This window comes from Protopterus annectens, chromosome 12.part0, assembly GCF_019279795.1.
Source record: "Protopterus annectens isolate FY-2018-M chromosome 12.part0, PAN1.0, whole genome shotgun sequence".
Taxonomy (NCBI): Eukaryota; Metazoa; Chordata; order Ceratodontiformes; family Protopteridae; genus Protopterus; species Protopterus annectens.
Window position 1 is genome coordinate 995,119,604 of NC_056746.1, and position 26,574 is coordinate 995,146,177.

The 26,574-nt window shown below is 37.8% G+C and overlaps 1 protein-coding gene across 2 annotated transcripts in view; it reads right to left on the minus strand.

The window, feature by feature from the left end:
- HNF4A (hepatocyte nuclear factor 4 alpha) overlaps positions 1-26,574 on the minus strand; it is a 217,765-nt gene that overhangs the window by 112,441 nt on the left and 78,750 nt on the right. For both annotated transcript variants that reach the window (XM_044090021.1, XM_044090020.1), the window contains exon 4: positions 2,644-2,750. In XM_044090021.1, the coding sequence (XP_043945956.1) occupies positions 2,644-2,750 (107 nt within the window). The remainder of the gene's footprint in view (positions 1-2,643; positions 2,751-26,574) is intronic.

A 26,574-nucleotide genomic window follows, 5' to 3' on the forward strand; every position in this document is an offset into this window, starting at 1 on the left:
GTATTTGTTTTTTGTATTAAATTGTTATGCCATAAAACATTATATATATTGTTCGTCTTTAATCTGTTGTAAATGTAAAGTCTTAACTTACTTCATGTTGTAACAATTGTAATCTATCTGTGTATGGATATAAATGTCTAAATGTGGAGCTTTTCTTCATGAGCAAACACTGAAAATGGGTTCTGTGATCCAGTTGGACTATTGTGGTTAACAAATGTCAAATAAATAAATAAATAAAATTATTTTAAAAGACTGTAAAATTATTGTTCTTAAAATGTTTTGCAATATTACAAAGGTTTTCTCCCTGGACCTGCACTGAAAATGGGCTCCTACCCAATAATCAATAGTCAATAAACAAAATAAATAATAAAACCCCTTTCATACAAATTCTTCTGGAACTGGCTCTGTTGTACCTTGTACCCACAGCTGCTGTAAAATGGGTGGGAACAGATTAATCTGATTGTATGGAGGTGAGGGTGTGCCATTTAGAGGGGGAACCTGTAACAAAGACGTGGCATAACCATTTTTATGACAGCTAGCACCCATTTGTCTGTGGTAATCTTTTTCCCAGATGGAGAAACATTTGGTCACCCCTTTTGAGATGAGGGCAGGTATGGCTGGGGGCAAGGGGGAAAGGAGGTTGAATATAGTTGCAGACATTTGTTCCGAAAAGTGGGCCTCCAAGATGAGGCATTCTTTACTGGTTTATCTGGGAATCTCTTTTTCTGGGAGCCTTCCTGTGTTTCTTGCTATGCCTGTGGTCCCTTCTGACAGAAGATGTAGGTTTTTAGGGTAATTCCTCTGATTTCTAGGTACACAGGTTAACAGAAAGTTGCACCCTGCTCTTGAATGGTTTTGAAAAGATTGGCAGCTTGGGGGTCAATAAAGAGATTCTTGTCTAAATGGGAGTCCATAACTTTTGCTTTCAACTTATCAGGAATAGGCTGACTACGTAACCATGCATACCTGCAGATTACAGAACCTGTAGCAGCTGCTGTGGATGAGGCCTTAACATTATCATAACTGCATTTAATGCTGTGTCTTGCCACTTGTGTAACCAGATTAAGTAAAGAAAACGTCTGTTGTTTAGAATCAGTTTCTTGCAAATCCACCATTACCTTATTTAAACAATTAAGAATGGATATCAAGTATTACACTCTCTATCTACAGACCTTTTTTCCTTGTCTGAAGGGAGGGCATTGCCATTGGGGAGGATTTTTAGAAGACTTATCAGACAAGAGGGAAACTGCAGAAGGGTCTGCCACAGGATTTTTAAAGAGAAACTTAAGATCATCAAGGACTTTATAAAATCTGCCTGGTCTTTTGGGAGTCAGAGACTGGGAGTCAGAGGCAACAGAAGTGGATTGAAGAGCATCCAAAAGCCTCAAGAACAGGTGGTACAGCGGAATGGGCTGGGGTGCCCATTTCCAAAAGGTTGTAGTAACTTCTCTGCATCTCTGAGATCTGCCTAGACTCCCACTCAAAATGCTTCATCAAGTTTAAGATTGTCTCTCCAAAAGAAGCTGGAGAATCAAGTGAAATGGAGTCTTCATCATCCACATGGACTTGGACAGGACAGTGCATTTGAGAGGAGTAGGCCAGAGAATGGTCAGAATCAAAAGCCTCCTCATCTTCAGAACAAGTTGAATCCTCAACCACCTTTTGAGGAGAGGGGGTGGAGAGAAGAAAGAAGGAGGCATCAGAGCCAAAATGGACTTAAACAAACCTTGAGAAAAATCCATCCATTCCTTCTCCCTAGAAGGGGAAGGAGGAGTTTGAGGGGAAGCAACAAGTTTAGTTTTCTGACACTTCTTTTTTGGTGTGACATCTGCCTTTACTAAATGTAGTGGCTCATTTCTCTGATGTATCTTGATTAGTTTCCCTGAGATTTCTTCCCTAACTAGGATTAGAAGGATAACCTCTGGTCCCTCTGATATGATGATTCACTGTTGACCGCTGTCTGCATAATTTTCAGTCATCAAGGCCTCTGATGCCATACCAGCCTCCAGCAGGGTCTCTGTACAGGGCATCTGAGGAGGAGTCAGATGTACTGCTGATTCTGAAACCACAGCAGGTATGTCGGAGTCAGAAAGGTACAACTGAGTATCTGGACTAGATCCTTTAACCTTTTTCTTAAGTGGTAGAGGTAGGCCCAGGGAAGCAGAATCCACTGTCTTAGAGTGGGCCAAGCATTTGAGATATTGGGGGTCTAGGAAAGTGTTAGGAGATGACAAATGGGACTGCACAGTCTTAGGAACAAAGGACTGGCAGATGGATCAAGCCTTGCCCCTCCTAGCTGATATCTAATACCAGTAAGAACAAACAGTTCAGAAATATAAGGAGGGTTCGTAAAAGCAATGGTACCAATGACCAAATGATGATCAGTCTGACGGTTATGTCACCTGCTTTCAGGCTGGTAGTGAAATTGCTTGAGATGTTACACTCGCATGTTCACCCCTGTGCTTGTGAGCTGAGGTCACACGGATATACGATACTAGGAAGGTAAAACTTTGGTATCCTGGCCAGACAACACCTGTGATAATCCATGTATTAGTAATTGTGCAACAGTGATTTCAGTCAGAACATCAGCTATACTATTTACTTTTTATTTTATCATTCTGATACCTAATTGTAATACAGTACCTGTCGGGAAAGAACTTCAGCTTGAATTAAAGCACTGATGGATGGTAAACTGCTGTCTTCGTAACTCGATCTTCTTGTGCTAATTCTGTCTCGCTCGTTCTGTACAGCTACACAAAAGGAACATGATGAGTAAAACTGAAAAATGACAACATAGCTGTGGATTACGTTGTCTGTTAGACTTCCAACTGTCTTTTCACAACCATAAATATATTTTAAATTTTGGTTTAAAGGAAACAGCTTTAATGTGGTAATATTTCTAAACTGAAATTTTCATTTTAACATGCACATTTTAAAGTGGCAATATTTCTGAACATTTACATTTTTATTCTGTACACACATGCAAACAGATGCACTCCTTTAGGCAGCTGGGTGTCACTATTGTTTCAATAGGTCTCCACTGAAAAACTACAGAATATACCAAGAGTGTTGAACCTGTTATTTGTCATCCATCTGTAATTAAATTGACAAGGGGATACTTATGTAGGACTTAGGGTCAGCTGTCTCTGAAGAATCTCTTCCAGTTTTGTGCAGTGAGCTATATGATACATTTATGAGTCTGTCTGATATGGTGGAAGAAGCACAGGCTTTGCACTGATCACAACATAAGCAATTACAGGCTCAGCCTGGGCTTAGCCTGGGAAGGAATACAGTCCTGTTTTATGAAGAAGATAAAAAACTGACATGTTTGGCTAAAGAATGAATGTCTTCACTCTGTATATGCTGAGTCTGTGCTGGTAGTTTTGTGGCCTTCATTTGCTGATTTAAGTGTGCTATATCTCAGCAGCAGGACTATAATGTGGTGAAATTGTTCTTTTTTTTTCTCCCTGCCTCAACAACCATCAGGATTTCTCCCTCCACCTGCCCCATTCAGCCTATTCATTCCTCCAAGTGGCCCATTAAGTCCACCCAGGGGGTGACAGCTGGGTGGCATAGAGCAGAGATAGCACCAATACAAGACCAGATTAGAGGGGGTTGTCAATTAAGGCTCGTAACCATGAAGTGCTGGTATGAAGCACTATGCAATTTTGGCCATGCACTGGGGCTTAATGCCCCATCTCCGTGGTGATGTGTCTATCTGGAGCTGCACCCATACCAGAAGAGTGGGATACTATGAGAAACTGAGATCAGTCCACAAGCTGCTTAGCATGCAGTGTTCATGATCTAGTATCACCCCCCCCCAAAACAGTGCAGTGCACAGCTCACAGCATGTCCCCATCCCTCCCCACTTGAGAGGTGAGTGGGCATAGACCCTTCAGTCCTCTGCCTATTCATGCTGGCTTTTCTACTGTCAGAGCCACTTGTCAAACTTCAGTCACTTGGGTCACAGTCAGGGTTTTATCCATCTATGCCATGGAGCAGATAATGGAGGAACTTTTCTGCGGTGGTGAGACGTAATCGAGAGGGAACAGATGAAGACATGACTGAAGGAAATAACATTAGTGTGGGCTGCTCCTACTCCATTCTGCTAACATGAGTTTATTGTCCCAAAAGCTCTTCTTAGAGAAAATAGGACTGAGGAAAAAAGTTGGAAAGGCTGTCTGATTAAGGTTATAATACTGTTGCCCCAAGGACGGTGTTCTTTCCAAGGCTGAGCCTGCAATTGGTTATGCTGCAATCAGTGCAAAGCTTGTGCTTCTCCACCATATCAGACAGACACACAAATTTATCATACAAGGAATAACTTGTATGACATTTTAGCATGGTGTATGAATGATGCGCATTGTACAGGTCTCCTTTGGTGCCCTCTCTTTGGGCCATCTTATACTTTATTCCCGTTTTCTAGTTACCACTCCTTTCTTCTGCATGTTTCATCTGTTGTAGTCCTGCTGTCTGTTTGAATTTAGTTGACATAAAAATGGGACAAATTGCAATCCTGATGAAACCAACTCAGTTGTAAATTAGCATCTCTAGATTTCCTTTTAAAAGACTTCTATACTTTGCTGGATGAGGTCTGCATGAGAGAACTTGTTTTACTGTATTGTAGATGGCATCATCTATTGATTATCATTCATTTGTTGACTTGTATACCCATTGAGTACCAGTGCCAGTTTTCAATGGAATTAGACTTAGGTGTAAAGGGTTAATCTCCATAATGGTTTGTAGCATTAACCTTCTGTGGTAAATTGCAAGACAATGAGCAGCATTAAGTGTATAGCCAAGCAAACACCACATAAATCATGGTGTAGAAATAATACCTAACAGGAGAAAATTTGATTTTGTAAAGGGCGATACTTGTTTTGCCTTCAGACACATAAGTGATATACAAATGTTACAGACAAGGCAGCACTACAGGTAATTGCACCCAGAGTGATGTTAACTTCTTATATAGTGCTGTATGCACACTTCAGCGCTTCAATACTACAGACTTGTATCATACTGAATATTTTAAGGTGCTTATGTTGTTTTGCCCGAAGTTAGTCAGCATTCGCTTAAAATAAATAGGAAAAACACATGGTTAGTACAGAAAGTGGGATGAAAAAAATATTCTGAGACTTGCGAGTAGGTAGCAGATATCTGGCAGCTCATTTAAGGAATGAGCACCTAGGTAACAAAAACCCAGGAAAGGACTATATAAAGGGGTTGAAATGTTGGAAATGAGCTTTATATGAGATAGATTAAAATATGGGTAGTCAGTGTGGGAAGCCAATAACTAGGACTGAAATATCACAGTATCGGTATAACCCTAGCTTTTCCCCCAGTAGACATTTGTTGCATGAGGCACAAGGCTAGGGTTACCATAATTCTTTGTATGTACCAGCTACCAGCACATATTATTTCGTCCTCTTAGGTTGTCTTTGTGGGCTAAAAGTAAAGTCCTTTTTTTTTTTTGCTCTTCAACCTTAGAGGGTGAAATAATATCTATCCGCAAAAAAAAAAAAAAAAAAAAGGTCCGTGTTTGGGGAAACGAGCCAATCAAAACTTCAAAAAGTGGACCTTCTGTTCAATGCGGAACATCATGCAGTTCCGCATTGAACAGAGCTCCGCTTTTTGAGTGGCTCGTATACCGGTGTACAAGCCAATCAAAAACGTGCACAGCAGACCCTCTTCTGTTCAATGCGGAACATCATGCAGTTCTGCATTGAACAGAGCTTTGCTTTTTGATTGGCCTGTATACAGGTATATGAGCCCATAAAAAAAAAAAAAAAAAAAAAAAAAACAAAGCGGAAAAAAAACTCCGAAATAGGGATGTCTGTTTTTTGAATATTCTGCGAAAATCCAGACAAATCGCAGAATTTTCAAAAACCGCCTGGACAGGAGCCCAAAAAAAGAGGACGTGTCTGGGGAAACCCGGACATATGGTAACCTTACGCAAGGCCCTTAATTTTTGTCCTTCTCCACTCAAAGCAAATCTGAAAGGGTGGCCTCAGCTTGTGCTTCACAGCAATCTATGTACAAGTGCACTGTGCAAACTTAGTCACAGAAGCAGAGATGCAGCATTTCAGAGCTTATCTAAACAATCCTGTACTGGTTTCTGATTTACTGTATAGTAGCTTGGTAGCATACGTTTTTATCGGAATTTATATTTTATTTTTTACCACTGTTTTTCACTGTTTATAGGAATGAAGAGGTAGCATGTAGACATGAAGATCTGGTTTGATTTATATTTTGTTTTTTATCTTTAATTTTCACTGTTGGTTGTTAGAAATGGATAGGTTTTAGACAGGTAAACTCTAGCCATTCCAAGGGGCCTAATCAGCTATAAAGTTACACAGACTACAGAGAGGACAATCCAGCGCTTATTTAAACAATCCTGTCTTGGTTTGTGATTTATTCATTTTTACTATGAAAAAGAGATGCAACTGCAAGCAATAGTGAGCAGAAGCTACTGCACATGACGTAAAGGAGTTCCAGCCTTTGCGTGACTTTCACAACTTGTATGGTCAGAGCAACAACTTTACTGTACTTAATTTAATATTTAGTTGTATATTGTTTGTGTGATTTTTCTTCATAGAAGTTTTTTAAACTGTCTTTGAATTCTGTGGTGACTTATTTTGATTATTCTTTCCTTTCAGAATTTTTTATTTATTTGCAGCTGAATATGGATTCTTTAAATGAGTATGCCATTAATGATTTTCTAAAGCACAAACATCTTGCACAGTATAATAAATGCTATGTATATTTAAAGGTAACACCTGATAACACTGGTGATCTGTGTTCCTCATGTCAAAAGTTGGATGATTTGCTTATCATTATTAGCAGTAAGTCTGGCCTTACTGATGACGATTACACTTGTACAATTGGCACAGCTTGGAGAACTGTTGTTACATATGTTAATGACTGGACTGATGAGATGTTAGGCAAAGATCAAATAGAACACATTTAGGAAAGGATGTGTCTATTGTGTATAAAGATCACTCAACCCCTATGAAACAAGATAATGTCACTAACAACTTTAGAATTCTGGACAGAAGTATTAAGCAGTCTGAGGATTTGGAGCATATAGAAGGAAATGAAAAAAGAACGACAGGAAGAAGTTTACAACAAATAAGGATAAAAAAACTAATAAATGTCTGTAAAGCAAAATTAATGCATACTATAAAGGACACTAATTTGTTATATAACTTACAGAATGCAGGGAATGATCACATTTTTATATAAAAAAACCTTAAGTCTACTGAGAAAAGGCATATTTCATCTAACAGAGAAGGTAGACAGAAAAATAGGTAAGGGGAGGTCAAAGGGAAGAAATCAAAACTGAATGTGGAAGGATCGAAGAGCATTACTGTAAGAAAAAAGAGGAGATGTTGACAACATGGTTCAAGTCGTGGATGTACTAAGCAAGCTGGATGAGAAGTGTATGCGTGCAAATGCACTGAGCACAGAAAAAACTGGGATTAATAAGACTAATGGTGATGAAGAGCTTTCTTTTGTAACAATTGATAAAACAGATATTACTGAATTAAAAGTTGAAGATTCTTCATATCTGGTCAGAAAAGGTATTTTTGTAATAGGAGATTGAATTATTAGAGGAACTGATACTTACATCTGCAGAGAAGATAATGAACATCAAATAGTGTTATGCTTGCCAGGAGCAAAAATAGAGGGTATGAGGCAGGCCTTAGAACACCTTAATATAAGAAAGTATGGATTTGTTTTTATTTATGTCGGTACAAATGATCTCATCTGCAAGGACTCTCTGACTGTTAGTAGGGAACTTACAGCCCTCTTAGATAGCAGAGCTTATACAAGTGTTAGAAGCAAGTTTTTTCAGAGCTATGTGTAAATACTGCAGTCCATGGGCATAGCATTTGGAAATTAGATCCTTGTACATTTTAGTGCATTGCTCTGCAATTTTTTGGAGTAGAACAGTGATTAATATAAATCTGTACTCACTAGGGTTACCACCGGTCCCATTTTGCGAGGGACAGTCCCTCTTTGGGCAGTTGTGTCCTGACAAAAAATTGTAAAAATGGCCTTGTCCTGAGATTTTAGGACAAAATTATTTCCTATATTGTATGTAATGGTTGCATAAAACAGTTACTCTGTATCTAAAATACCTAAATGTTATAAGAAACAGAATAAGCAACTAAAATGCTACAAGAATACACTTTTATTTAGGAAAAAAAGTTCCAAGTTCTAACCTTTGTACTGACCGTGGGTATGTGTCAGCCTGTAAAATCTGATGTTTGTACCAAAAATGTCCCACTTTGGCCATTTGAAAAGGTGGCAACCCTAATACTCACAAGGTCCTTACAGAGCAGTGCAAAACCATATGTGCACTGTAACAGGTGAATGTGTGAAGTACAAAGCTACTCTTGTTCACCTTGCTCAGACAGATGATGCAGGTAAGCAGTGCACCGGAGTGTGTTACTGTATAGATGAATAGGTATACCTGTGCATCCACGTGTCTGTGGATATTAGGACGGTGTTAGTGTCTGCTGTGATTGTATGTTGTGCCAGTGTGTGTGTGTGATTGTGTGTGTGTGTGTGTGTGTGTGTGTGTGTGTGTGTGTGTGTGTGTGTGTGTGTGTGTGAGAGAGACAGGTGAGGCTGGCTAGAGCAAAGTTGATTAAATTGCTTAGTTGAGACATTCTTAGTCATGTAAATTAGTTATTAATGCAGGTCATTGCCATGCAGACCGTGCATGATTACAAACTGCATTCATTTTGAGCAGTGCAACTTGCCTATCTGAACATCGTTAGTCGCATAGCTTTATAGTTAATTATGAATAGCACAAAAAACATTATTTTTTTGTAATAACTGACATATATTAACATTAAACTACAAACTGTTTAAACATTTTTTAAGAATCAAATAATATTAATTACTTTTCTTATTCCTTTTTCTTAAACACCTTTACTTGTGATTGTTGAATATTGATGTTATTCATTACAAACACGGCAGCACTACAGAAAAAAGTTGGCCTGAAAGGGGAACAAAAAACAGTCATTTTTGAATGAACCAGCTTTTATTCTGTTTTCAAGCAGCTTTGTAAAAGTTTGTTTGAATTGTCCTCAGAATAAGTAATTTAAAATGTGTTCTAAGTGAGATGAGTCAGACATTTCTTTTTTCATGTTGTCATATTGATTAGAAGGTACTTATGTTGGTCAAGCCCTGTGTATGCCAACATTTTAAAGAAGAATTCCAAACCGTCTGGGTGCACAGCATTTGGAAGGAGATAACGCAGAGACATTTGTAAATTTTATTACCATGGCAGTAAAATCATGTTGTTTTGCTCCAAAGTGTTAGAGGAACCTTGGGATGAGTTCATGGTGAGGTCACTACACAGCATCCTGTACTGATCACATGCAATACGCCAATTAGGACTGCCACCACTCAGACAAGTGAAGTTCTTTAGGCTTTTTATTTTATTTTTTAAGCTGGAAATTAGACATGTTTATTTTTCCAAATGTCTAAGATCTGATTAAATGCAACTTATCTTATTTTATGCATATCTGAAGGAAATACGAAAAGCAGCCCCTTCATTCACATGTAGCTCCTGATAACAGAGGAGTGCCAGTTGAGCAGTTTTCCTACTTTAACACATAGCACATGGATAAAATGAGAACCCTCAGATACAGTTTCCATTTTTAAACAGTTTTTGCTGTCCCCATTTTGCACTTTTGCTGTTACTTTCCTCAAACAAACCCAAATATCAGAATAATAGCACCACATGTGTCCAGTCTTCCATTATCAACATTCCCATTTCATACATTTGGCAGACACTCCTTCTGCCAGAATTCTGTTTCTGAAATAGAGAAATGATTTGCCTGCAAATAGGGTAAACCAATGCATATGTAATATGAATTCTGTCCTTATTCTTCTGCTTGTGGTCAAACCTTTACATGGATCCATGTAGGTTAACGTGACAGGACACGGGTTTAGCTTTCCTGGAGATGACCTCTTACTAAAGTAATGCACTTAAGACACTCAAAACTCATTTCTCTATGTGTGTGTGTGTGTGTGTGTGTGTGTGTGTGTGTGTGTGTGTGTGTGTGTGTGTGTATGTATGTGTGTGGATATATATATATATATATATATATATATATATATATATATATATATTTATATATATATGGATCTACCTTACTAGATCGACAAGTTAAAACAGCGAAAACGACTTCACCGACGCCAGAAGATCGCAAATCACTTCACCGACGCCAGAAGATCGACAGTGCACAAACACGACATCGCATACACCCGACACATCATACCAACAAACAAAACAAATCCCCTATCCAAAACCCACACACACAACACAAGCACACCAAAATCCTTACAAACCAACACTAACCCATACATACACAACTATCTACAACCCTAACCCAAACCCTTACCCTAAGGTCCGTCACTATCGCACACTCACCTAACCCGCGCCCTAACCCTAACTCACTTATCCCACCCCTACCCCTACAGACCACCAACATCGCACACTTACCTTACTCGCACCCTTACCTAACCCGCGCCCTAACCCTAACTCACTTATCCCACCTCTACCCCTACACACCGTCAACATCGCACACTTACCTTACTCGCACCCTATCGTCCGTCACTACTGCATACTTACACATCCTTTCCCCATCGCAGTGTTCTCAGCGTCGGTGTCTTCCTCCGTCGGTCTTCTGCCTTGTCGATCTTCTGGTGTCGGTGAAGTGATTTGCGATCTTCTGGCGTCGGTGAAGTCGTTTTTGCTGTTTTAACTTGTCGATCTAGTAAGGTAGATCCATATATATATATATATATATATATATATATATGTGAGAGATATTTGAATATATGTATGTATGTATATATATATATATATATATATATATATATATATATATATATATATGTATGTATGTGTGTGTGTGTGTGCGTGTGTGTGTATATATATATATACCCTGGCTGCAGACAACTTCCAGGCTGACTTTCTGCAAATCTCACTGAATGCCCAGTAGCCATAAACAGTTCAATATAAGATAGCCTGGTTCCTGCTATTTGGAAAACTTCCCACATTCTACCTTTACACAAGGGAGGTAATTCCACCAAACTCACTATTGGCCAATTGCCAACCTGTTACCCTTATCTAAGATTTTTGAAAGAGTCGTACATACCCAATTCATGAACTAACTTCACACACATAAACTATTATCAAACAATCAACACAGTTTTTGCCCCGCTCTCAGCACCACCACAGCCCTACTGTCCTTTACTAACACATTGAACCACTACAGAAATAATGGACAATTTCTATCAGCCGTATTCCTAGACTTGTCCAAAGCCTTTGATATGGTAAATCACAATAAACTCATCAATGCTCTCACCTCCTTAAACCTTAGTAGCTCCTCTATCACCTGGTTCCAAAGCTACCTATCAGGACAACAGCAAGCCATCCAATGGCAGCACCACCTTCCCCTTCTTCTCCCAATTCCATAGGGGTTCCAAAAGGCTCCATCCTTGGACCTCTACTATTCTCTCTCTTCACCAACCAACTCCACAATGCCATGCTTCACGCCACAGTGGTACAATATGCAGATGACTCTCCTCTAATATACACAGCCTCCTCCCTACAAGACCTTCACATCATAACACAAGATTCTATCTGTGGAAACATGACTCACTAACTCCCAACTCATTCTTAATCCCAACAAAACAAAACTCCTTCTCTTCTACCCAACAAGATCCCCTCCTCCATTCCAATATCTTTCAGTATCTTATCAAAAAATAAAACTATTATCACCCAGTAGCTCACACTAAACTGCTAGACATAGAAATTGACAATAACTTGAAATTTGATATTCATACAGCTCAAACCATTAAGAACATCCTCAAGAAACTAGGTCTATACAGAAACAAACAATTTTTATCAAGAAACACTAAAGCTACTATTGCTTGCACACACCTTTTGTCAACTCTCCTGTACACCTCCCCATTTCTAACCAACCTTTGGAAAACTGAACCTAACTAAACTGGAATCTTGTTACAATAAGATTGCCAAGTTTGCCACTAATGCCTCATAAACGACACATCACTGTATATCTCTTAAACAGCTAAAATGACAAGAACTTCCTCAACTGCTGCAGTTTAATCAGTTAGCCTTTGCCCACTAATACTGTATCAACCAAATAAAACGTCTGCTCTCCCAAATCTTATATAACCATACAGCACTTCTACATCCCTCCGTTCTACTAACAAACCCCAGCTAGACATCATCAACCCTAACAACTCAGCGGGGGAATCACTCTTCTCAAACTTTGTTCCTAAAATATGGAACAAACTGCCAACCCAAATAACCTCCAGCTGTTCTATGCTACAATTAAAAAAACTCTTAAAATCACACCTAATAAACACTTGGCTTTGTTCTTGCAACTCTCCTGGATAGTTCTTATCTCAGCCTCCTTACTAAATATCGCTTATTGAGTGTTACCTTACAACAACATTTGTCCTGAAATGTATGGAAACTAGTTCTCTTTCTCATTTAAATTGAACATATTCATGTATGATGTGTGATGTAAATGTTTACTTCTAAAGATTTGTATTGAACATCATTATGCAACTGCTGTTGTGTACATTTCTGTAACTTTTGCATATGTTAGTCAGTTTCACCAATGTTTGTATTTCTTATAACTGGAGCTTTTCTCCCCGGGCCTACACTGAAAAAGGACCTGTGTCCAGTCAGATTTTTCCAGTAAACAAATGTAAAATAAATTAACAATATATATATATATATATATATATATATATATATATATATATATATATATATAAAAATATATATATATATATACACATACACGGATCCCTATCATATGATAGAAACCTCATTTGACTGAAACTCATTTGACTGAGACCATAAGACTGAAATTTCAAAAAAATTTCAAAAGACTGAAAAGTCACTTGAATGAAACCCATGAGACTGAAACCCATAATACTTAATTTCAACATACTAAATTTTAAACTGGACCATATAAAACCAGACTAGGTGGAGGGCTGTACCCCCCCCCCCACTATATATATATATATATATATATATATATATATACTAACTTTAGGATTGCACTATAGAGGGGAAAGGGCATAGTAGGGGCGGCATGTAGACTACTCTAAGGTACTTCTTCTTCTTTCAGCTTTTCCCAGTTAGGGGTCGCCACAGCGGATCACCTGTCTTCTCAGGTACGTGAAAGGTATATGCCCTTTTCCCCACTGTAGTGCAATCCTGGAGTTAGTATATAAGCCCCCTACCTAGCCTGGTTTTATATGGTCCAGTTTAAAATTTAGTATGTTGAAATTCAGTCTTATGGGTTTCAGTCAAGTGACTTTTCAGTCTTTTGAAATTTCAGTCTTATGGTTTCAGTCAAATGCATTTCAGTCAAATGAGGTTTCTATCATATGATAGGAATCCAGCCATTCTCTCTCTCTCTCTCTTTCAGATTTTTCCTGGTTAGGGGTCGTCACAGTGGATCACCTTGTCCGCTCAAGATTGGCAGTGTAGTTTTTACAGTGTCGAGTTGCCAGCCCGGTGCCCAACCTTCCACAGAAGGCACACACATGCACGCACTCACACACACCTAGGGCCAATTTTAGCGTGTCCAATCCACACACACACACACACACACACACACATATATATATATATATATATATATATATATATATATACACATATATAAATATATATATATATATATATATATATATATACACACACACACACACACACACACACACACACACACACAGCTATGTAATGTTATTGTATGCTACCTTGATGTGCATATCTCTGTTTGCACACATTTTGGCTATAATTTAATAAAATGCTGAACTATCAGTATGTATTTATTGTATGAACTGTTCATATTCTTGTAATGTATCAAACCTACTGGCATTCTTTCTATTTGTTACTGGTAAGAAGTTTGAGTTGTGAGTGAAAAAGGTCTAAAGAGAAGTCTACCTACCCAGGAAACAACTGTAAAATAAACACATACACATATATATATTCTCAACCTTTAGTTTAAAAAAAATCCCATTTTACTTGCTAATCTTATTGAAATCACACCTCTCAACCTCTTAACATAAGAAATCTGGACAAAGCCTAACATAATGGGGAACAAAGGCCCAAAATAGGGACAGATTTTAAATATTGCTTTTATAAACTTAGAAAGTTGCTAGAACAACAGGATTTCTGTTAGCATGCATTTTCTGAAGGATTTGAAGTCTGAAACTCAAATGTATGTCATTATTTAGTGACTTTAACCTTCAAATCTTCAGTAATTTGCTAGAAAACCACAAATGTTATGAGGAATGGACCACAAACATGAGGCAAAAATCTGGACATTCTGCAAAGATTTGGATAGTTGAGAGGTATAATTGGAATGGTAACTTCATTCAATATGCATGGCCATAAATATAGACTTTGAGCATGTTAGTGAATTTACTTCTTGAAGTGATCCTAGTCCTTAGCTCTCTTTTGTTTACTGACTATGGTATATTCTTTTCAAATTGTTCAATATTTAGATTTCCCCACAGATCTGCATGTGGTTTTCTTGGTGACTTAATTTTCTTAATTTCACATAACAATTAGAGGGATTGATGAAGATTCAAAAATGTCCATAGGTGTGCAGTGTGCATGTAAATGTACTTGTGCATGTCCTGCGATGGACTAGCCTCCATCCAGGGTTAATTCCTGCTATTTGTGTCCTTGGTTAAGCTATATCTCCTAATGATCCTGAATTGGGTTATGCAGGTAATAAAAATGAATGAATGAATGAATGAATGAAGTGGAGCCATAATTGATGAAAATGTTGACACCTGCCAGAGTCATGAGCTTGCATGTGTTTATATGAATTTCATATGACTTCCTCTATTTGACAAACCAACAATAAATTAATTTCCTCTTTTTGATGCATCAATATTTTGACATTTTGTAGCCCATAAGGACATTTTACATTTCCGATGAAGAATCGATTTCCAGATGGTGCATGAAAATATTTAGGACTCTTTGTAAATGAGAGGTTTGACACCCTGAAATGTCATTTTGTAATTCATTACTACTGGCTGACATTTTTTAAAAACTTCTGTTTTTGTACTTTCATTAACATAGATAAGATTGTAACTACTATAACCCGAACTAAATTCAGCCTGAACCACATGTGGAAGAGAATGAGATCTAAATTGGTCCTGACACAAAACAAGAGTAAGAACTAACACCAAAAGTTAGTAGGGCATACTATGAGACAAAATATACTGTTCTACATTTTGTTATCACTTTGTTCAGTACTTTCCCAGAAGAGTGTTTCTTGACAGCAAAGGTCAATACAAGCACAACAGAAACTTTGCTTTTTAACTGACAGAAAGTAGTTGCAGGTATCAAAAGGAACCATTTCACCAAGTGTATTTTAAATATTAAATTAAGCTCTTGGCTGCAACATAAGTTAGTAACTGGTACTAAGCAGAAAAATGTAGAATGGGCTAATTAATGTTAAGTAGACAGCTAATGTATTTACCCAAGAATGTAAACAATGCATGTTTGCTAAGCAGCCTGAGATAAGCTTACAGCACGCTCTGAAATTTATTAACGCATCAATAACTGCACTGTGGCCATGTGTTAAGGCAGCTAATGTTCTTAGTTGCAAGCCACTTCCTTATGATTTTACCAAAACAAAATCACCTGTGCCTTGCTGTCTGCAAAGAGCTCAGTGGATGGAGAATTTTCTGATATGGTAATATCACAAACTACAGTTATGCAGTGGTAAAGTACAAGCTACTTGCAGATTGAGACGTGGTCACAGCTGTCATTTTTCTGGACAGTTCCAGTGACATTTGACCAGGCTGTGGCAGAAAAGGATTTCAGAATCAGTCTGCCTACCCAGACATGAGACAAACATAAAAATAAATAACATTCAAGTCTTCATATGTCACAGCTGTATATACCTCTCACTTTCCAGATTTTTGTAGAATGTTTAGATTTTTCCCCTCATATGTCTGGTTTGTTCCTTATAAAAGTCGTGGTTTTCTGGCAGATTACTGAAGATTGCAGTCACTAAATAATGGCATACATGTGAGTTTCAGACTTCATGTCCTTCACAAAATGCATGCTATCATAAATTCTGCTATTCTAACAACTTTCTAAGTTTATAAGAGCAATATTTAAAATCTGTCCCTATTTTTTGGGCCTTTGTCTCCCACATTATTTTTGGCTTTGTCCAAATTTCTTGTGCTAAGAGAGGTATGCAGCTCCAAGATTCACTTGTGAGCACTCCATTAGGAAATGGAGTTTGCTCTAAGTTATTTGATACCAACTGCCATAAATGTAAACGTATCACAACCACACCAAACCACAATATCATGAGCATTTGTTGTAAATCCCTGTTATGCATGTTTCAGGAAAAATTCTGATGGCATATGGGTTATATCCTTAGCTATATGGCATAAATCCTACCAAGGATATAACAGCCAGCTAGCTTCCAAAGCTTCAGGGCACCTTCCATGTATTCAGAAACACAGTCCTATGTGCCAATTCAAGAAATTTCTGATTATGGTATGTTACTAGTTTGAAAATTAAAACACCAGAGAACATGTGTATATGTTGTTAATTTCCATGTTGCCAAATACTCCCTCAAAAAGCCTGAGTAGAATATTACAGCAATACCCATGCCTGGGTGTGGGTAATGCTGGATTTACCCACGGTTGGTGTGGTTTGGTCACGCGAGCGAAGCCCGAGTGGCCAAACAAAGACAACCGTGGGTAAATCCAGCATTACCCACACCCAGAAGTGGATCATTGCTATTATACAATGACATTATTTAAGAAAAAAATAATTACTTTTCTTAAATAATGGCATTGTATAATGCCTCCTTGCTGCCCTTCCGCAGCTGTCTGGTATTCTGCAGCAGTTCTGATGTACTGCGCATGCGTATGCTTACACAGTACATCAGAGCTGTGGGCAGAAGCAACGGAGAAAGCAAGATCTCCATTGCTTTTTACAAACTGTCTTGCTATGTTAAAGGAGTTTAACATAGCGAGACAGCTTTAAAAAAAGCAACAGAGAATCTCTGTTGCTTTTTTTAAAGCTGTCTCTCTATGTTAAACCCATTTAACATAGCGAGACAGTTTTGAAAAAAGTAACAGAGATTCTCTGTTACTTTTTTAAAGCTGTCTCGCTATGTTAAACTTGTTTAACACAGCGTGACAGCATGTAAAAAGCAACAGAGATCTTGCATTTTCCATTGCTGTAAAAAAGAGTTATACTAATGGAAAAAGTCCGGGCAACTGGACCTTTTTCCATTACTTTAACTCTGATTTACAACGTGCACGCTGACCAATCAGCGTGCACATTTTGGAATATTAATGGGGGGGTCGTTGTATAACAGTAGCTTCTGAAGACTCAATCAATCTACAACCCTTTTTCTCATTTTTGCACATGGGGTCTAGAGCCAAGGTTTGCACTGCTGGGTGGCTAGCCCTGCTGTAGTAGTCCTTCCACACCACATAGTCACCCCCAGCTAAGAACTGAACCAGAGAACATATTGCTGTGAGGCAACAACACTATCTGCTGAGCCACTGTGCTGCTTGATTATAAATGGTTACTTTTGTTGCTCTTTTCCTAGGATATACAGTTATTAATACAATGAATCCAGAACCGATTCAGTAATATTTCCAGTTGTGATGTTAAGCCATACCTATGCATGGCATGTGTCTTGTGTGTTCTAAATTTTGAAATAATAAAGTTCTTCACCTACCATAGTTGTTAACACTGTAATTGTAAAATGAACAGCTGTCATTTATTTCTCTGTCCTGCTCTCCTATTAACATTTTAAAACTTCTGGTTATAGTTACATGTAGTCCCTATATTTCAGGGCAATACACTCACACTGTTAACTGTAGTATTATAACCACCCATTTTAAGTGTGTGTCACATATAAGGTATGCATGGTATCCATACATAAAGCTAAGGATGAAGTCACCAAACATGAAAGTGATGTAATGACAACAGTGAATTTATGGCTTGATATCTGCAAAATCAGTGACACTCACTGTCTTAAGTGTTACTGTTTAGGAAGTTATGAGATTGTGAAGTTAGGACTAGCAGTGAGGTAGGGTATCATGTGAGATACTGCTGGTAAAAAGTGACTCACAGAGGGATGATACATATGCAGTTACTGTCAAATACTGGTGCTTTATGTGGAGCAGAATTGTGGAACATGTTTAGATTGTTCTTCCTTGTTATGAAGATGACTTTAAACTGCCTGTCAAACTATCAGATGAGCTGTTCTTGGACACTTGGGCTGCTAGTGTTTTTTTTTTCTTTTTGGTCTTTATTATGACCTGAAAAGAAGAAATTAATACAGTAAAGAACCAGCTACTTGGAATTATTAAGAAACTCAGTCAATGGAAGCTGACAAATATTAGATCAGATTCAACAGAGGAAACTGTCTTTGTTGATGTAGTTTCAAGCGGTACTCAAACCAGATTTAAAGAATAATCTGGAGAAGGAAAAGAGAAAGGAATTAAAATCAAACAAATGTGCTATTGGACACATAAAGATGAACAAGAGAAGTTGATTTAATAACTGCTGTATTAGAAGATGATAGAGGCAGTACAGTAAATATGAATGCATGGACTGGTAACACTTCAGCGTATCAGATGTAATAATCTATAAATTAATGTTCTGCAATATGAGGAACAATTTAAAATCAGAATAGTGAAAGCAAACCACAAAATCCAATCAGCACACAGTCAACCCAAGAAATCCACGGCTTTTCCAGGGATATGAACAATTTATTAAAATTCGACAAAATAGTTCCAACGACAATAACCAACCCCAGAGGTTAAGCGCTTTCATCTGATAATCCAGACTTCCTCAGAACCCCGAACCATATTACCAAAACCATTTAAAAACCTTTTTTGTAGGCAGTGTGATGCCATTAGAGAAGATGATGGCATTAGGTTGGCAGACTTTCCGGGCCTCCGCTGAAAACAGGATCTGTGGAACCTAGTCGACATTCCCCGTCAATAAATTAGAGAAGATGATGGCATTAGGTTGGCAGACTTTAAGAAGACATATGTGAGATGCAGGGCAGGGAACTGTAATACTACGAAAGTAGTTTACATTGCTACATGTCTGGCCTGCCCAGCACATTATATAGGGAAAACTGGAGGCACTTTAGAAAACGTATTTATGAACATTTATATAAGATTAAAAAGAAAGATTCTAAGAATGCGCTTTATAGGCACATTTCTTCTTATGGTGAAACACACAGGTTTAAATTTGCTATTATTGACACCGTGGAGTCTTCTCCATTTGGGGGTAACTGGAAAGCATTGCTTGCCATGAAAGAAGCTAAATGGCAAATTTTAACAGATGCCACACGATTTCCTGGAATCAATGACTATATTAGCATCAAGCCTTTATTGATTTTGGCTTGAAGAAAGTTGATTTTTACTACATAGGCGTATTTAACTTATTTAACAATCGATTAATTTAAATTACAGTATCTAATTTTGGAATTTACAAATCATTTACTATCAGTTGTTATTATCAATCATTAACTACTATATATTTTATATAAATATATTTACAACAGGGTGAGTGGAATATGATTGTTTTTATTTGTTTATTTGATTTATTTGTTATTAATTGACATTTGTTTTTGGGAGCTTGTGTCTTTAAATGTAAGCTATTTTTTGTCGCCAAAAAAGGTTTTTAAATGGTTTTGGTAATATGGTTCGGGGTTCTGAGGAAGTCTGGATTATCAGATGAAAGCGCTTAACCTCTGGGTTTGGTTATTGTCGTTGGAACTATTTTGTTGAATTTTAATAAATTGTTCATATCCCTGGACAAGCCGTGGATTTCTTGGGTTGACTGTGTGCTGATTGGAATATGAGGAACAATGACAGCAATATTAGGATGAATAAATGTGTGAAAATATGGAGCCCTCTTATACTGATCCTGGTATTACCCTGAGTTCAGATCTTCATGCCTGAATGGGGGGAAGGAGTCTACAGGGGTGTAAAAGAAGAAAAATCATAAATGATGGACTAAAAAAATGCTTATGTAGATTTGTTATCTTTGCAACATATACAGGAATATAAAAGAGAAAGAGAATATGAACATAGAGTTGCACAACAAAATGGTGCTAGAACCCAAATACACGGAAGATAACATACTGTGTACATAAATTAAGCAGTGAGACTACTTGGCGTCTGACAATATTTTAAACCACATGACAATAAACTGACTTAAGGATATTAATAAAGGCTCTGTATGAGGTCATCCTTCCTACTCAACTGAATGAGTAAAAAGAATGAGTGACTCATCCGAAGTGGATATCAAGGTGCAAGACAAATAAATCTCAACAGTTAAATCATCCAGCTTGAACCACACTTCGATGTAAATTAATACCACAAACCACGTACGTGGTTCGTGGCAGTTAAATCATCCAGTTGAATTTAGATGCCATAGATTTATATATTGATATGGGTAATCCTGTATAAGCCTCAAGTAGGGCAGATGAAGTGAGGATGCTACAGCTGGGTCTGATAAGACAAAGTAAAAAGTTGGGATTTATAACAATAATTTTGTGGTAAGCACACATGGTGATTTTCACTTTTACTTTGTCTTATCATTACTTTTACTTTCACTACAACTAGTTTACTTAATTTGTCATCACAGGATTAATTTAATGTTAAACTGAATTGTTTAGATTATGATATGTCTGATCAATTGTATGAACTATCACTTTGGAACATGTTAGCAGAGAGACACCTTCACTTTATTAACAGAAATTGAAAAAAGTGCTTTAAAATAATAATTTTGCAGTGAACACAAGTTGAAAGTACTACTTTTCCAGTCACTGTATTGAATGTGATCTGGTTAGGTGGGGTTCCTATTGGATTGTCGAAACTCCACTTATGCGAACACAAAATCATCGACACGTATTGCGTGAAATACGTAATCACTGAACGTGCAAAACTGCAAAATCTGAAATGTCGAAGTGGTTTGGTTGGCCCATCTGCAATATAGCTCAGTAAGGTAAGTGTGCGATAGTTATGGACCTTAGGATAAGGGTGCGGGTTAAGGTAAGTGCATAGATAGGTAATGTGTGTAAGATTTAGTGTAGTGTTAGAAGTAGGGTTTTGTTAAATGTATTTATGTGTATTATTTATTTTGTTTGGGTATATCTCCGTAGGGGAAGTGTGTGGTAGTTACGGACCTTAGGGTTAGGGAGGGGTTAAGGATAGTGCATAGATAGTTGTGCAGGTGGGGTTTAGTGTAGGGTTAGAAGTTGAGTTTTGTTTTTTTACTTTAGGGTTAGGAGTAGGGTTTGGTTAGTGTATGTATGTGGTTTATTTATTTTGTTTGGGTAGGTAGTATGTAGCGGGTGGTGGGGTTGGACGACTATGAGTGTTTGATATTTAAATTTTCGCAGTTTAGTGCGTTCAGTATTTACATGGTTTGAGTAATAAGTGTCGCTGTTTTGGTATTCAATGTAATGGATTTTCATTCATTTAATATAGACCCGTTTAGGTGCTCTTGGATTAAAACCTCTGCTGTAACTTACATGCCTTTTTACACTGACAACAGGAAAGTATATATTGCTTCTTACTGATTCATTAACTTACATCTGTTGAAGCTCTGATAAGGGCATAAGCACTCATCTGTTGTTTTAACCTAATAAACCATAGTTTAAACAAGTAATACCAGCTTGAATCCTGTTTCCTTATTCTTAATAAGAATGCAAAGTGATCTATGAGCAGTATCTTACATAAGAAGTTTTGACAATGGACTATTTTAATAATTCATATGCATACAGCAAGAGTAATTGCTCCTGATCAATTAGTTTTCACTTTTTCTGTTTTGTTTTTCCTTAAGGAAAGTGTTCACTGCCCTTAAGGCTGGAAAAATTAAAGTTGTGTAAACGTACCATAACAGTAGATGTTCAAATGACCTCTGCTGCTGTAGCCTTAGCCATATGGATTATATCCTGCCAAGTATATGACATCTGGCCAGCTTTTAAAGCTTCAGGGCACCTTCCACATGCCCACACTATCAGGCAGCTCAAGCTGAGCTAACTAAAGGACAGGTTTGGGTGCCATGCCCTTCATAGCGTTCATGCCAACAGAGCGAGGTAGGCTGAGTCTTGATAGGACAATGCTAGGAAGCGCCTCTAATTAGTACCTGCTGCAGATCCTCAACAAACTGGTGCTTAAAAGAAACACAGATCATATCGTACAGGCAGTCAGTTGAAGTTGATTGCTGTCAGGGTATGTCAGGCACCCCTGTTCTTGTGTAAGTAGATCCAGTCTGTGAAGAAGCTTGTGATAACTGCCCCTGGCCATTTTCAAAAGAAGGAAGAACCATAGATGCCTGGGCCAGAAGGGAAACACCACAATGATCTTGGGGGATTCCTTCTACATTTTCAGAACTTCCCTGGATATTAGGGGAAAGGGTGGAAAAGCATGCAAAAGCATTCCCATCCAAGGAAAAGAAAAGGTATCAGTCTTTCAGGGCTTCTTGTATTGAAACTTGGGAGTAGTATCTTGCTCCAACGTTTACTAAGTCAGTCTCTGAAGCCTATCTCTCCTCAGCTGCACTCTCCCTTCCTCCAAGAGACCACAAGGAGACAGTCCCAGTACTTCCTCCATCAGGTCCTCCAGTAGCCTTTGTAAAGCCAAAGTGGCTAGAATGATGAAGAATTTCTCAGAGCTCAGATTCAGATGGGGTATATCCTGGCTCCATCTCCCATCAGATCCGTGAGCCTCCCTTTTGTTTCCCACAGTGTAATTTCTCTTTCTCTAATCTGACTGGCGATTTTTGAACCCTGAGAATGTCTGCATCAGATCTAAATCTTCATTCATCAATTCTCCTTTTGATGCATCATCCTTGTTTGTCCCAACAGTTAAGGAAATGATTTCCTGGAGTAAACAGGATGAAAAGACCTTGTCTGCCATGGAAATCTGTGTTTCTGCCCCTCAGAGATCCTTTACCAGACGTCAGCGAAGAGGGATTAAAATGTGGTTCAGTAAGTCCCAGGTCCTTTACAAGACTCATGAGGGAATACGTTCACCGGAAGCAGAAGGAGGAGTTCTAATGAAAGATGTTGCTCTTGCAGCAGAGGAGGCCCACAAACCAGGGTTTCCAAGACACCTTCTCGGATAAACCTTTTCAGTGCTCCTGCACAGTTGCCTGCCTGCTCATCTCTGGAGGCAGTTAGGGACACTTCTCTCTGCACCCAGATGCCTGGGCATTAATCACAAAAGACAATTAGGTGTGGAAAATCCTATCCAGAGTTTATTTTGTACCATTTTCACAAATTGCCCCAAGCAAAAGGAAGAAGCTCCCCAATGTTCCACCCAGTTATAGGGAGGCAGCAGCTCTAGAAATTCAAAAGCTGCTAGACAAAAGAGTTATCAAGGAGGTCCTACCAGACCAGAAAGGATTTGGAATCTACTCAAAAATCTTTTTAGTGCCAAAGAAAACAGGGGTCCTGAGACCAATTCTGGATCTCAGCAACTGAATCAGTTTGTAAATACCTCAAAGTTCAGAATGGTCACATTTCAGTCCATTCTGCCATTTCTGTGAAAGGACGATTGGATTTGCTCCTTTGATCTTCAGTATGCATGTTATCATATCAAGGTGATCAGATGCTCCTGAATGTATCTGCACGTTTGGTTGGGGGACAAACACTATCAGTTCAGAAAAAAAAAAATGAAAAGACCAATGGTTAGACCACAGCTGAAGATAAAAATGGAATAATCCACGTCAGGAAATAAATCACTTGCAGCTTCACAGTAGTGCCCTTTATAAAACCAAAAGTTGTAACTGAGATGACGTGGCGTTTATCCAGCTTTTGTTTTCTTTCACGTGTTTCTTGGACTGTATTTAAAAGCTGGGACATGGCTGAAGGTCATGACAACAATAAGAATCAATGTGAACGACTAGTTGGACTACTACATATATATTCCAGCCCCTTGATGCTAAACCTTATTTTTCCAGTAAATGAAAGAGAACAAGTGGACTATGATACACATAAGAAGTTCACTGAACTGTATAGAGATCTGGAGAATAAGTTATATAGCTTTAAAAGGCTACAGTGGCAACGGTTTCGTCTAGAAGCATCATTGAAATATAAAACAGTGCCGAGAGGTCTCAGAGTATTAAATATGCCTACTTATGGTGAGACCTACCCTGAATTACGTAAAAAATGGCAGAATTTAAATTTACAGCTTAGCTATGATTATATACATTTGCTTATAGAATTTTTTAAACCACAAGAAAAAGAGCTAGCCGATGAGATAAAGAGGCTACAAGAACAGCTGACTAATAATTTTCCTATAGAGGTACTAGGCAGTAAATTAGATGAACTTGCTGACAATATACAGGGCTATGATAAGAGGTTGCAGAATATTAAAACTAAAAAATTGCAAAGGGACCTCAATGACTTTCAATGTAAAGAGGTCTTTTCGTGGCCAAGAAGAACAGCTGTGAGTACAGAAAATGTAGAAAAAGTGACTACAGTACAGATTTCTGAAAATTCAAATATGCATAGTACTGCCCCTTTAAATCAGAATCCCTGTGAGAACGGTGATGTCAGCACAGAGAGAGTATGCATAGAACCTCCCGCATTTGAAAATGGTGGAATGGCAAAAGAAACTTTCCAAATGGCTTGCACTAACAGAAGGATGGATTCCAGTGTTAATTCTGATTCAGTAGCTTTTTTGGAGCAAAAAGAAGCTACACAAACTTCAATCCTTCCATTTGTGTTAAAGAAGGCGCTGCCAATAAGGGACAGGTCGAGCAGCAGGAATTGAAGACAGAGAACGCAATTACAGCAGAGAGAACGAGTGACTCCTGCATATATGAACACCAGGAGCAAGAACCACCAAAAAACTTGGTAATTAATATATCTAGCTTTTCTTTAACTGACACACAAGCCTCGTTGTTAAATAGAGGCCTGAACTTTATTCCAGCACAGAAAACAGTATTAACTGATTTATTAAAAGAGCTGAAGTTATTTTCTCGTAACCTAACACTTAAAACCATGTTTAAAAGAAATGTATTTGATAATATGTTTAAACAACCTAGTGCCTTTGTACCCAAGATATATCCCACAGTTGAAACTTTCACTAATGTGTGTGAGCATGAAATTAGAGAGATGCATGCTAAAAATCTTCCACCTAGATTTTATAACTTGAGTAAATCAGAAACTGGAGCACTGTCAGAACTAAAGGATTCTCACAGCATTGAAATTAGGCCCGCTGACAAGGGGGGCAGTGTAGTAGTAATGGATAAGGTTTTTTATTACAAGAAAATGATGGAACTTTTGAATGATACAGATACTTATGTTGAACTAAATGAGAGACAAGTACAAGGTATAATTGACAGGATATCTGTATATATTTTTGACTTATTGATTGCTAATTATGTATCAGAGGAATTGTTTGACTACTTTCCGATAGAACATCCAACTATACCCATTATTTATGGTCTACCTAAAATTCACAAAGACATCACACCCCCCTATGAGACCTATTGTATCCAGTAAAGGATGGTTCACAGAAGCCATCTCAATTTATATTGAACAAAATTTACAAATAGTCCTAAAATCATGTGAGACTATACTAAGGGATACAAAGGCATTTCTGCGACTGTTATATAATAAGACCACAAATATTAACAGAAATTATATGTTTGTGACAATGGATGTCACTTCACTGTTCACAGTGATACCGAATAAATGGGGTATTGAGAAAATACGTGATATTCTGACCTTGAAACAAGTTTTTCAAAGCACTAAGATTAATTTGATATGTGAGTTGCTTGATATTGTCCTAGAAAATAATGTCTTTATATTCAAAGACAAGTTTTATTAACAGAAAGTTGGTGTAGCAATGGGCACAGCTTGTGCTAACAGCTACACCAACTTAGCATTGGCTGCATGGGAAAAAGATCATGTATTAAGTGCTAGCAATAAATATGCTGGCAAAATTGTATGGTATATACGTTTTGTAGATGATGTCTTCCTGTTATGGGATGGTACTAGTGAAGAGTTGCAAGAGATGGTGGAGTACTTGCATAGCACCACTGAATTTTTAAGATTCACTAGTCAACATTCCAGGGACTCTATTGAGTTCCTAGATGTTTTGGTTAAGAAGACAGCGTTAGATGAACTTACAACAGGGATGTATAGAAAATCTACATGGAGAAATAGTATCTTACATAAGACTAGTATGCATCCAACATTTGTACATAAAAATGTAGTGAAAGGACAATACATGAGAATAAGCCGCTTACATAATACAGATGAAGGCTTTGTGAAGACAATGACTATATTAGAGAAAGACTTCTTAAACAGAGGTTATAGCAAGAAAGACATAAATGAAAGCTCTAAATATACCATTGAAAATAGGGATGGGAGATGTAAACCACTCTTCTCAAATACTATAGAAGATGTTAAAAGCAAGGAAGGTCATGATTTTAAAGTTAGATTCCCTATAACTTATTCAAGT